Source organism: Lygodium microphyllum, chromosome 30 (genome assembly GCF_053477565.2).
Source record: "Lygodium microphyllum isolate KBCC chromosome 30, Lygodium_microphyllum_v1.1.10, whole genome shotgun sequence".
NCBI classification, from domain to species: domain Eukaryota; kingdom Viridiplantae; phylum Streptophyta; class Polypodiopsida; order Schizaeales; family Lygodiaceae; genus Lygodium; species Lygodium microphyllum.
This window is the reverse complement of record NC_141164.1, coordinates 47,042,317-47,054,562: the sequence shown is the minus strand read 5'-3', so window position 1 is coordinate 47,054,562 and position 12,246 is coordinate 47,042,317. Positions and strand designations below refer to the sequence as shown.

Here is a 12,246-nt window from a genome sequence, read left to right as displayed (position 1 = left end):
CTACAAGAAAGTGAATGCTACTACAAAGAGGGATAACTATCCTTTACCTTACACCAAGTACATGCTTGAGAGGGTAGCAGGTAAAGAAGCCTACAGTTTTCTGGATGGTTTCTCGGGCTATAATCAAGTGCAAGTGCACCCCGACGACAGGCATAAGACTACCTTTGCCACGGAATGGGGTGTATTCGCCTACATTGTCATGCCTTTTGGACTGATGAACGCACCTGCAGCTTTTCAACGCCTAATGTGCACTATCTTTAAGGACATTCTTAAGCGCGAACTGGAAGTGTTTGTAGATGACTTATGCATACACTCTAGTTGGGCCGAACACTTAGAAAAATTGGGAGCTGTCTTTGAAAGGTGTAGGTTGTACCACCTCTCATTGAACCCCTTAAAGTGCCAGTTCTGGGTGAAACACGGATGCATCTTAGGGCACGTAGTGTCAAGGAACGGCATTGCCACTGACTTTTCTAAAGTCAGAGTCATTGTTGACTTACCACCACCCGATAACTACAAGGGAGTTCAATGCTTCTTAGGACATATTGGATATTATCGACGCTTTGTACTAAATTACGCACTAATTGCTAGACCATTGTACAAGTTGTTGATAGTGTTCGAGTGGACTGAGGAATGCCAGCACGCATATGAGGAGTTGAAAAAGGCTCTCACTACTGTACCAATCTTACGAGCCCCACATTGGAACATAACGTTTCATGTACACATAGACGCCTCTAAGTTCGCTATTGGAGCCGTGCTATGCCAGCCTGGTGAACATAACTTAGATTACCCGGTGAGTTTTGCCAGCAGACAGCTCACAAAGACCGAGGTGAACTATTCCACGACAGAAAGGGAGGGGTTGGCCATGGTATTTACGGTAAAGAAATTTAGGCATTACCTGTTGGCCACTCCCTTTGTCTTCTTTGTTGACCATCAAGCCTTGCTATATCTTGTGAACAAGCCTTGCGCTACGGGACGCATAGGTAGATGGTTACTCCTTCTACTGGAGTTTGACTTCTCTATGGTTGTACGCAAAGGAAAGCAGCATTACATGGCTGACCACATGTCCCGCATACCCACAGGAGAAGCTGCTGGACAAGGCATACCTGATGATTTACCGGATGCTCATCTCTTTAACCTGTCTAGCGAGAGAGAATTATTTAAAGCTAATCTGACACCATACTGGGCCGATGACATAGTGCAAGTGCTAGAGAGTGGACTACCTGAGAGACCCATTGAGAAGGCTAGGCTGAGAAGACTTATCCTGAAAATTCAGCCATACCAACTGATAGCCAGCCAACTCTATAGGTTGGGACAAGATGGTTTATTGCGCAGATGTGTATGTGAGCACGAGATGCACGATGCATTGAAAGAAGCACATGGCAAAATTGCTGGAGGACACTTTAGTCGGGACACAACAACCCGAAAGGTGCTACAATCCCAACTATGGTGGCCCACCCTTTTCCGCGATGCAGCTAGATTTGTAAAGCACTGCGATGAGTGCCAAAGGACCAAAGTGCCTGTGCGGAAAGACAAGATGGAGTTGACCCCTGTCATAGCCCAACAACCCTTTGAAAAATGGGGCATCGATTTTATTGGACCTATCAGTCATGCGGCACAATATTCCCAAGCTCGCTACATCATAGTGACAACTGATTATCTAACAAAGTGGGCAGAGGCACGAGCCACGATGAAGAATGATGCTAGAACCACTGCAAAGTTCTTGTGGGAGTAGGTCATTTCACAATTGTCTGTCCAATCGAACTTGTCAGCGACCAAGGCACGCACTTCATTAATGAGGTGATTTCCCACTTGCTCTCTACCTTCCTAATAATTCATCGGAAGTCCTCTCCCTATTACCCTCAGGCTAATGGCCAAGCTGAATCCACGAATAAAATCTTAGTCAACGTGCTTACAAAGGTAGTGTCTACGTCAAGAAGTGACTGGGACAACAAGCTAATGGCGGCCTTGTGGGCCTATCGCACAGCTTATAAAATGGCTGTAGGACAGACGCCTTTTAGGCTAACGTACGGAACTGGAGCCATTTTACCCTTAGAATTCTTCATCCCTAGCTTAACGATAGCAGTCCAGGAGTGTTGGGAGGGAAGAGAGGCTTGGACCAATCGCTTAGTAGAGTTGGAGTGCCTAACAGAGACCCGACTCCTCGCCACTCACTCTCTGATTTGTGAGAAGGCTCGACGAAAGATGTGGTTTGACAAGCATGTCAAACAGCGAGACTTTGAACAAGGGGACCTTGTTCTGCTATACTTTATAAAAGGACATAAACAAAAGTTGAAGTTTCGGGGGCTAGGGCCTTTCAAAGTATGCATGATTGGTAGAACACGGAATGTTGAGTTAGAGACACTTGAAGGCAAAGGAATAGGCTTTTTTAATGGCAGTCGCATAAAGAAGTACTATCCTCCTTCCCATCCATTACATGAGTCACCCATGCTAGAACCCCCAATGAACGTCTGCATGGCTACTATAACCGACCTTATAGATCAAGACGAAGAAGTAGTGGCACCGGCGTATCTACGAATCATAGTCACAGCAGGAGCGATGTATTCTTTTGACGCCTTGATTGATGAAGGTGCCGACTACAACATCTTGACGCATGACCATTGGACACGTATTGGTCAAATGAAACTACAACCCACTAATGCCAAACTCACCCCATTTGGGGGTAATGCTTATTCACTCCTAGGGAAGTGCAAGGTAGTCATTTCTATCGAGTCTGAAAGTTTACCAGCTTTCTTCCATGTGTTGCCTGACACTAAAGGAGCTGGTAACATGTCACTATTAGGTCGTACTTTCAAGAAGCAAATGAGCTGTAATGTGGATTACAACCTAAACTGCATGCATCTTTCTATAGGCAATGTGCGTATAGTGACGACTTTCAACAAGGGCTATCCTGATTCCTCCACCATTACAAAGCCATAGGTAGAAACCCCTACGACCATGCTTCAGCCCAAGTCTAAACAGAAGACAACTACGGCCTCATACCAGGCTCTCGACCCTAGGCCCAAACCCACCAAGAGTGCTCACAAGGCCAAGGAGTCCAAGCTTATATGGGTGCCAAAATGGCAAAGACCACATCCGGGTAGACCACCCAAACGTGATCCTCAATGCCAAAATAATCGGCCATCATGGCCTAATAGGCAGTCTAGACACTATCGACGTAGAAACACAACCACACTGCGATGGATCCCCAAAGATCTCTTGTGAGCACAAGGATACTACGAGGAAAACCCCTGGATTTGGGTGCCTAAGAATGGCCAGTTAAAAAGCTCATCTACAAGCAATCTCACCCCAGTGAGGGAGGCTTGCACACGTGGTGCCCAGGGCATAATCAGCAAACCATTACCGTTGTGGCTAGTAAGCGCCAGCTCATCTATCAACCAAAGAAAATGCCACAAGCCTTAAACTTATCTAATCTAGAGAACTTAAAAACCCCCATGACTGCTCACTCAGAACCCAGCACAACTCCCATGCCCCCAAAGCTTCCTACAGCACTTCAAAGTGCTTCGAAGTGCAAAGCCCAACCTACGACACCAATGATGGAGTCACCACTATCCAGTCCAGTTGCACCATCCCCACCAATAGGTCTTAAACCTTCCTACGCGATACGACCTTTCCTCTCCTTGGCTAAAGACCTCGCCGCGACTTCTGGGGATGACTTGATAACCTGCATCAAGATGTTGGACAAAACTTTCACTACATTCGCTAGAAGTTATGAGAGGCTAGACCTAGGTCTTCTTGACAAAACACTTGCATCGGATGTTCGTGCATTACCATGCACTTGGGAAGAATACGCCACTAAATTTTCCAAAATTGCTGTTGAACTGATAGCAAATGACGAAATCTCAAAGGAGCAAGCTTCCCTTAGAAGACTAATCACTTCATATCGTAAGCCTCCTCGTTCTGTTATGAACACGAGTTGCAAGAGCTCATGTAGATGGCAAGCTCACCTTCCACGTTCTTGCAGTAGTGGTTTGCTCTAAGAATCCAATGGGAGAAAAAAGGTTGCCAGATAATGACCAATGCTGAGCAATGCACGGCAGTTAAAACCATCGAATATGACCCTACTTATGTGGCACCTATCTCGTTTAGGGTTTTGGCCATCACCGTAACTAGCATTTAGACGACCATGTGCTCGCTCACCCCTACATTGACCAATTCCTCACAGAAGAGGAATTACATGTTTCCAGCCACCTTAATACTGGAGATCTCTTTCATGATGTCTTGATCTACATCTGCCAAGTCTCCATCCAACCATCTGCTCTTGATTGTCATGCTCAATTGGAATACAATCCAAAATTCTACACGTGGCTTCTTCACACGTAACTCCTACCCCAACAGGCCCAAATCCCCTCACCTTTTAAACCCCCAATCCTAGGAAGGATTCTTTTCTAAGCCGCAAGGGGAGGGGGTATGTGGGTATGTGGTGAAGGTGAAAGGAATCAGATAGGAAATGAATAAAAAGGGGGCACGGTAAAGTAAAGGTAATGAAAAGCATAAGCATATAGTATGAAAAAATGGCTTCCTAAGAAATTCATTCAAGAGTTTTTATTCTCACATAAACAGCAAAGTGATATGTGGAAAATGCTAACGAAAGTTACGAATTATGGTAGGAGCAGAAAATGTCGCAGCAAGACTGCGCCCATCGACTCCGGTTCACAGACAAGGAAAGGGAGTAGTTCGCATCCATCTAGAGAACCGCGCCTTCGGCCAGCTCAAGTTCCGAACCATCCACAACATCGAAGTCGTGGTGGCCAAGGAGGAAGCAGCTAGGAGGGTAGTGGAACAATGCAACCTTACAAAGTATATTGAAAAATTCTCACAGGAGCCAAATCACCTAAAATGCGTAGAATTCCTCAGAACTTACAATCCGGACCAAGAAGGTGGCATTGTAACAATGGGCCGAGGAGAGGGTGCAAAGCAGGTGCAAGTCCGATTGGATCGAGCCTTGGTGGAGAAGGCTTTGGGATTGGTACCAAGGATAGAAAGGAGACAAAAAAGGGATGTTTATGCCTTGCTAAAAATGAAGAAGGAAGAGGTGCTCACGAATGACGGCATAAGCATCCAGGACATCCCTGACACAGAATCCAGGTTGCAGGCCAAGTTGGTGCACGTGCTCTTCTCCAGCCAACGTTACAATTCCTTAATGCATCGAATTAGCGTGCCAGTGCTGGAGAATGTAGCAACCCACACCCTAGACGAAGCAGATTAGAATGGGTGCATGCAGAAAATGATTAATCAAGCGGCCAAAGTGCTAGCCCTAGGAAGTGCACCAACAGGAGGAGAATCTCCGGCTTCTAAAGTTACAGAAAGGAAGAAAGCCTCCTCCAAGGCCTCCTTCATCGAGTACGGAGGAGTCTTGACTGCACTCATCTAGGAGGCAGTAAAGGAAGCACAAGAGGCAGAGGAGGGAGAAGGAGAAACGCCGGAGAGGTCATCTCCTCACCAGGACAAAGACAGGTCCACCGACAAAACAGAAACAGAAGAAGAAGGGTCTCCTCACCAGGACAAAGACAGGTCCACCGACAGAATGGAAACAGAAGAAGAAGGGGAGGGACAGACTAGAAAAAAGACAATCGGGACAACGAAGAAGAAGGTGACACAGAGGAAGAAGAAGAATGATGAAGGCAAGAAGAAGGAAATGGAAGACTTGGAAAGGGCGAAGAAGGAATCCCTGAAAGAAGCAAAGGAGAGAGAGAGAACAAAGAGATAGGAGGAGAAGAGGGAAAAAGAGGAGTTACAGAAAGCAAAGGAGGCATCAAAACAAAAAGCAGAAGAGAAGGAAAGGAAGAGAAAAGCGGATGAGGAAGAGAAGGAGCTACGAAGAAAGGAGGAAGAGGACCTGGCGGAGGCCACCCGCCGGTCCATTGAACAACAGTGCCGAGTAGATGAACTAAGGAACCTGAGCCCGCACAGAGAAGAGGGGCCAAGGTCTAGCACACCAGTGCCAAAGTTTGTGCCACCTCCAGTCCCTGAAGGCAAGGGCAAGGCCCCGCTCCATCCGATCCATGCCCTCCTGGTGCCTTCCGTGGAACTCACCACCATCACCCCCAGCATCCCGACTAGTGCAGAGATATGAGCAAGCGCGATGGTCAGCGGTCAGCCAATATTCGAGCCATTCTCATATGGACGATACATGACTTTTCGGGATTCGAAGAGTGCTCAGGTGAGAAGGCCTCCGTTCTCTCTGGTAATATCTATATTTTATCTCGTTCAAGCAAGTATTCACTGGGTTGTGGTGTTGGAACAGGTTTGGTTACCTCAGGTTATCATGCATGTCCATTGTGCGGGCCACAGTTAAAATTTCGAAGGTCACGAACCATGAAGAAGATGGTATATCAAGGACACGCTGCTTTCTTGCCAGAGGATCATGAACTCAGGGAAGGTTTCCTTGGACGACCTCCAATACGTATGAATGCCGCAAGCTGGTACGAGCTGAAAATGGTCCATGCGGAATTACATCCAAACAGAATGCGGCAATTCTCAGTTTTCTACGAGTTGCCATATTGGACCCACTTACAGGTCAACCACTTGTTGGATCCCATGCATATTTTCAAGAATGTGGGTAGCTTGTTATGGGGCCACATCACAGGAAAGAGAGACACTATAGGGGCACGAATGGATTTGAAGGAGGTAGGTAAGATGGAGGCGCTTTGGACACAGTCGAGTGCTAATGGTCGCGTGCAACTTCCTCGCGCTCCTTGGGTTTTGTCCACTAAAGAAGAGCGTATTGTGAAGCAAGTAATCAAGTCTATCCGCACTCCGACGGGTATGATGCATTCTCTCATGTCTGCATTTTCTAAAGATGACCAATTATCAGGGCTAAAATCCCATGACTGGCATAAGATATGTCAGGTTTGTACTACGAATGGATTGTAATTGGCGTGTGTATTTTGCTATTTGGAGTGTAGCCATTATTCATAATGCTTTCTCATTTGTGACAGTTTGTACTACCGATCGCGATCGTAGGATATCTTACTCCAAAAATATGCGGGGCCATTTACAGGTTATCAAACTTGGTACAATGGATCTCACAGAAGGAGATTAAGACGTCCTATATTGAATCCGGGCGAGGAGCAGTGGAGACGATCTATCTCTTTGAGAAATACCTGCCCACAGCATGCTTACTATACAAATCCATCTTCTTGTGCATCTTATAAATGAAGTGGAGATTGTTAGACCTGTCCATACACAATGGATGTTCTTCTTGGAACGCTTCATGAAAACCCTGAAAGGCTTTGTGCGACAACAAGCTCGGCCAAAAGGTAGCATGGCTAAAGGTTGGTTGGTGTCTGAGGCGCTAGTGCATATTTCACAATGGCTACCAATTGTGAAACCAAACAATGAAATGCTATGGTCGCGCTGAAGGATGATAATAGACTACTGGAAATATGGTGGTTGGAAATGGGGTAGAAAAAAGAATGGATGCCTCAATGGAGAAGAAGGTGAATCGCTTTTGTATGTTGCACCATGCCTCTATGGAGATGTGGCTCGCCAAGTACCATTGCCAAGTACCAGATCGCTAGGCAAGATCGAGAGGAAGCTCGAGCTGAATTCCGACGTAGTACGCGTCATCGACAGATTCAATATCCCAAAGGCATGGAGGAGATGTCACGGTTCATGTCAACGTGATGGTTTCATGGAGCTTTGATCGTAGCGTCTCGCGAAGGGACATAGATCTCAATGGAGGAGTGGAAATTCTCAAGGGGATGTAGTCCAATGGTGATGAGGGGTTTAGAATCTATCGTATCTAAATTTTATAGGCGACATCTAATTTGAGTATTTCAATGTACAGTACAAAATATATAGTGCAGCGTGGTCTCATGGAGTGTATTGACAAAATGTGCTCCACAATGGATTGTGGTATCATGGTAAGATTCAAGCAAGAGAGCCGGCAACGAGCAACGGATCCAAACATGGTTGTGGATGAGATGGAGTATTTTGGAAACTTGCAAAGTATTGTTACGGTGGATTACCGTAGCTTCTCCATGATACTATTCGATGTGCAATGGTTCAAAGTGGTACTTGGAGGAGCTGGAGCAACAGTTCGACGAGGTCCATCTAGATTTCTCAAAATAGATTCTGAAAAAAAATGGATGGATTTGTGCGATACCTTTGTGTTGCCGGCCCATTGTGAACAGGTGCATAGTCTCATTTTTTTGCTAATTGTATTACGATATGGTTTATGTCACAATGGTTTGAACTCTCTTGTACATGTTTGTGAACAGGTAATCTTCTATCCAAACCCCCGACAACCTCGATGGTAGTATGTTATACCTTCAACTCTCCGAAGTGCAAGATTATATGATCAAAGCCATGTTTCGAGCATAGATGAAGATAATATGCAAATAGAGGGGTCGATATTGCAAGGGGTGGAGGCCTCGAAAGCTTGGAGCCAGCATCGGCTAACAATGATGGAAATATAGGAGTCCAAGAATTCTTTGAGAATGAGGTGGACTCATTCTTTTGTGGTGACATGTCTATCGACCTTTCAGTGTATGCGGAGTTGTGTCAAGAGATTAACATGGGACCATAGGATACTTCATACTTGGAGCATCCACTTACTCAATTCCTTGACTAATCGCTTATAAGGGTACATAAGATATGCATTTTAAGTGAGATTTTTTTTAATGGCTTATATTATTGTGCTTTGTATGATTTAAATTGATTATTCTAATATCATTTTTTGTCTGTGCAGGTGACATTTTCAGGATGAGGGATGAACAATGAGGAGTTACATGACATCTTCACACGCATGTCTCCAAACCAGATCACGAGATTAAGAGATATGGCAGAACAGGAGCTGTCTCGGTCTTTGTCAGGGCGCTCTGCTAGATCTACTTCAGCATGATTGGATGCTTCGGCTTCGAGCAGACGAGCTCGACACTTACGACTTGGGCCAAAGGGAGGGAGTGCTTCGGGGTCAGGGGGATGCTGCAGAGATACAAAGGCAGTGAGCCCACGGTCGACAAAGGATACAGGTGCGACTCCTCGCTCTCATGGCCCTTCTAGGGAGTGTGGCTCAGGCTCAGGTGGTGGATGATGTGGAGACACGGATGCGGTGTCTCCATTTCATCGTTAAGTTGGAGCTGCGTCACCTCAGGGATTTGTCACACCTATGGGGACGCTTACTCTAGTTACTCCGCACCCCTGTGGGTGCCACTCCGAGATATACTACCCCGGTTGGTACACCAGATGCACAGGGGTCTCCTAGATATGCCTAGGAGCATGGACACAGATGGGAGAGGACCCATCTTAGGCAGACTCCAGGGGAATATGGATATCTAGTCGATGGTAGGTCAGGAGCCATCATCATGGATGATGAGGGGAGGAGGGTGATGACTCGCATGAGAGAGTTGTGCCAACAAGTTTTTCAGCACAACGTCTTGGATCATTGGAAGAACATATTGGAGGGGAGCAAGGACTACATAGTAGCATCCTTGCACGAGGAGTTTTCGGTGCCAACCTCAGTAGATAGATTCTCTACGAGCTGGATGATGGATTGCATACGTGCATACATGTCACATAGACAATCCGACGCACGTAAGGCAATCAAGAGTGGGGCTGCAAAGCCCGAGTGGTTAGATGTAGACGAATGGTGCCGACTGAGGGAGAAGGCTACAGAATCTCTAGGACGTTGGAGTCAGCAGCGCGAGGCGGCGAGGGCACGATGTCGTATTGCTGCGCATTCGAGGTGTGAAAACCACCCGAAAGTTGTGTGTGCGATTTAATACTTTATGCATACTTAGTTATTGTGATTACATTTATTCTCTGCGTATGAGTATAGATGCTTACATGAAGGGCTTCACTTCAGATGCTTTTGTTAATAGCACACTTATTAGTATCTATGGTAAATGTGGCGCTTGTAGCCCCTGGTGGGCAACTCTCTTGTGGATATGTATGGGAAATTTGGCTCCCTTGCGGAAGCGCATCATGTTTTCAACAACTTACCCATTCGTGATGCAGTCTCTTGGACTGCCCTCATTACAGGCTACTTTGAACATGGTTTTGGTGAGGAAGTGCTCACATGTTTCAAGCTTATGCAACAAGGGGGTGTGTCTGCAGATGTTGTAACTTATGTTCTTTGCTTGAAAGCATGTGGTAGTGTAGGACCACTGGACACAGGTCAGAAGATACATTCAGAAGTAGCTCAAAAAGGATTGGAGAGTGAGCTTTATGTTGGAAACAAACTGGTAGACATGTATGGCAGAAGTGGCTTACTTGCTGAAGCACACCGTGTCTTTGACATGCTGCCAGTTCATGATGTAATCTCATGGAATGCATACATTTCAGGATACCCTGAACTTGGAGCTTGGGGGATTTTTTCTGGGACTGGTGGATCTGGCATACGACATTTTTGGATGAGGATTCAGAGGATCTAAAAAAAGGAAGAAAAGCAAAAGGCTAATTTTGGGAGGGAAAAAGCAGATTCGAAAAAAGATGAGAGATTGAATTGGGGGAAAGAGGAAAAGGAACGCAGAGGAGTCGAGAGGAAAATAGGATGGCATGGGGGGCGCAGGAAATTTCAAAATGGTGGCTAATGTAAGCTTTGGATCCAACATCGAAAGGAGGAGTAGTGATAGATGGTACTCTGCGCTGGACGAGGGAAGAAGAGGAGTTCAGGACGAAGAAAATAGGGGATGATGAGGAAAGGAAGGACGGGCAGCAACTGGTCTCTGCTTGGTAATTCCTGCAATGAAGTAGGAGAAGGAAGTATGCATCATACCAGAGTGACGGAAGACGATTGAAGACAAGTGACAAAGATGAAGAAGTTGCTGAAGACGATGCGAAGAGGAAGTCGAAGTGAGGAGTCCGCGATAAATGTGAAGACGGAGAGCTGAAGTCGACGACAGTGAAAAAGACATTTCAATTCGTCAAGTAAATTGTTGAGCGTGAAAGGTGCTTCAACTATTGCAGATGAGATCAAGTTGCAGAGGACGATCGATGTGCTCATGTTATCATACACGAAGCAGTCGCCTTCCTCAACCACATGGAGACCTCAAATTGCAGGTCAGGTGCAAGGTCATCTGGAGACAGTGAGCACAGTTACTTAGGGGCTTTGTGGGCTAGATCCTCACTGTCATGAAAGTTAGTTTGAGCGTTTGAGCAGAAGATTGAGATACCTATCGCCGAACCTGTCGAGTAAGACTGAGACGCAGCTGATTTTGAAATACCGAGTTTAAAGCGCTGACGAATTGCAGGGAGGAAGAGCCAATAGGGAATACAAGGAGAATAGGGGAGGAAAGAAACGAAGGGGAATCGACTGTGGAACGATGCGAATTCAGCAGAGAAAGAGGGGCTTATGGAACAGTGGGGAATTTTTGGAAGATGCTTTTGAAGTGAAAGGAAAATATGCAGACTAAGGTCGTAATGCTTGCCTTCGTCACCAGCATCTCTGTTAACTAGTTGCTTTGAGCATCATCTCAGTTGTATACACGAGTATACGGTTGATTTTGATTGCCTATCCTAGCAATGTTAGCTTCTTATCTTCACCTATCAAACTGGGCTTGTGTGTGTACCTCTGTGATCCGATGCTTGCATGCCTACTACTTTTTGCAAGCTCATCAACTGCTACAGCAGCTTTTCTGCTCAAAAGATGATGCTGCAGGCTCCTGTTTTCCTTTCCCAGAAAATGGAAATGCTGAGAAGGAGAACTAAAATGTCATCCTGTTTTTTAAAAGGGAAAAGCATACCTACAATTGTCTGAGAGTTCTTTAATGGAGAGCAAAAAGTTATGTGCTGATTTCTGTGCGAACACTCCAGCAACAAGGGCCCTCCTCTATGGGAAATCATGAAGTACTTGTCTGAGAAGAAATCAAAGGATGCAACCAGCAAAGCACATAAACAAAGTGGCAGCAGCCTTGAGAAGATTTCATAAAGGATACCAGATCTACCAGAGTTTTCAGTGACATTGCAACCTGATGCCTATGAAGACATTAAAAACAAAATCAGAAAACATTAGCAAAGATTTATTGCTCGTTTGACCATGCAATGTCATGTGAATTTAATTTCTGTATTGGATCACAACTAGCACCTACTGATGCTTCTCAGACTGACATTTAATACAAAACCTCTTCAAAGAGGTTAGCAGGCTGGCTATTTCCTGCATTCACATGTATGTTGGAGTTTGTGATGTCAAGCATTAATCAGCTTTACGAAACTTACAAGAGCCATGTGTAGATGCCATAATCCATTCATATTGTAATGCTGTCATGAAATCTGAAGGATTAA

The 12,246-nt window shown here is 45.6% G+C and overlaps 1 protein-coding gene across 1 annotated transcript; it reads left to right on the top strand.

Moving 5' to 3' along the window:
* Positions 1 to 9,911: 9,911 nt before the first annotated feature.
* LOC148009813 (pentatricopeptide repeat-containing protein At2g34400-like) lies at positions 9,912 to 10,397 on the top strand. The gene has a single exon (XM_087672832.1). It carries the CDS (start codon positions 9,912 to 9,914, stop codon positions 10,395 to 10,397), a length of 486 nt encoding a protein of 161 aa, XP_087528958.1.
* Positions 10,398 to 12,246: the final 1,849 nt, after the last annotated feature.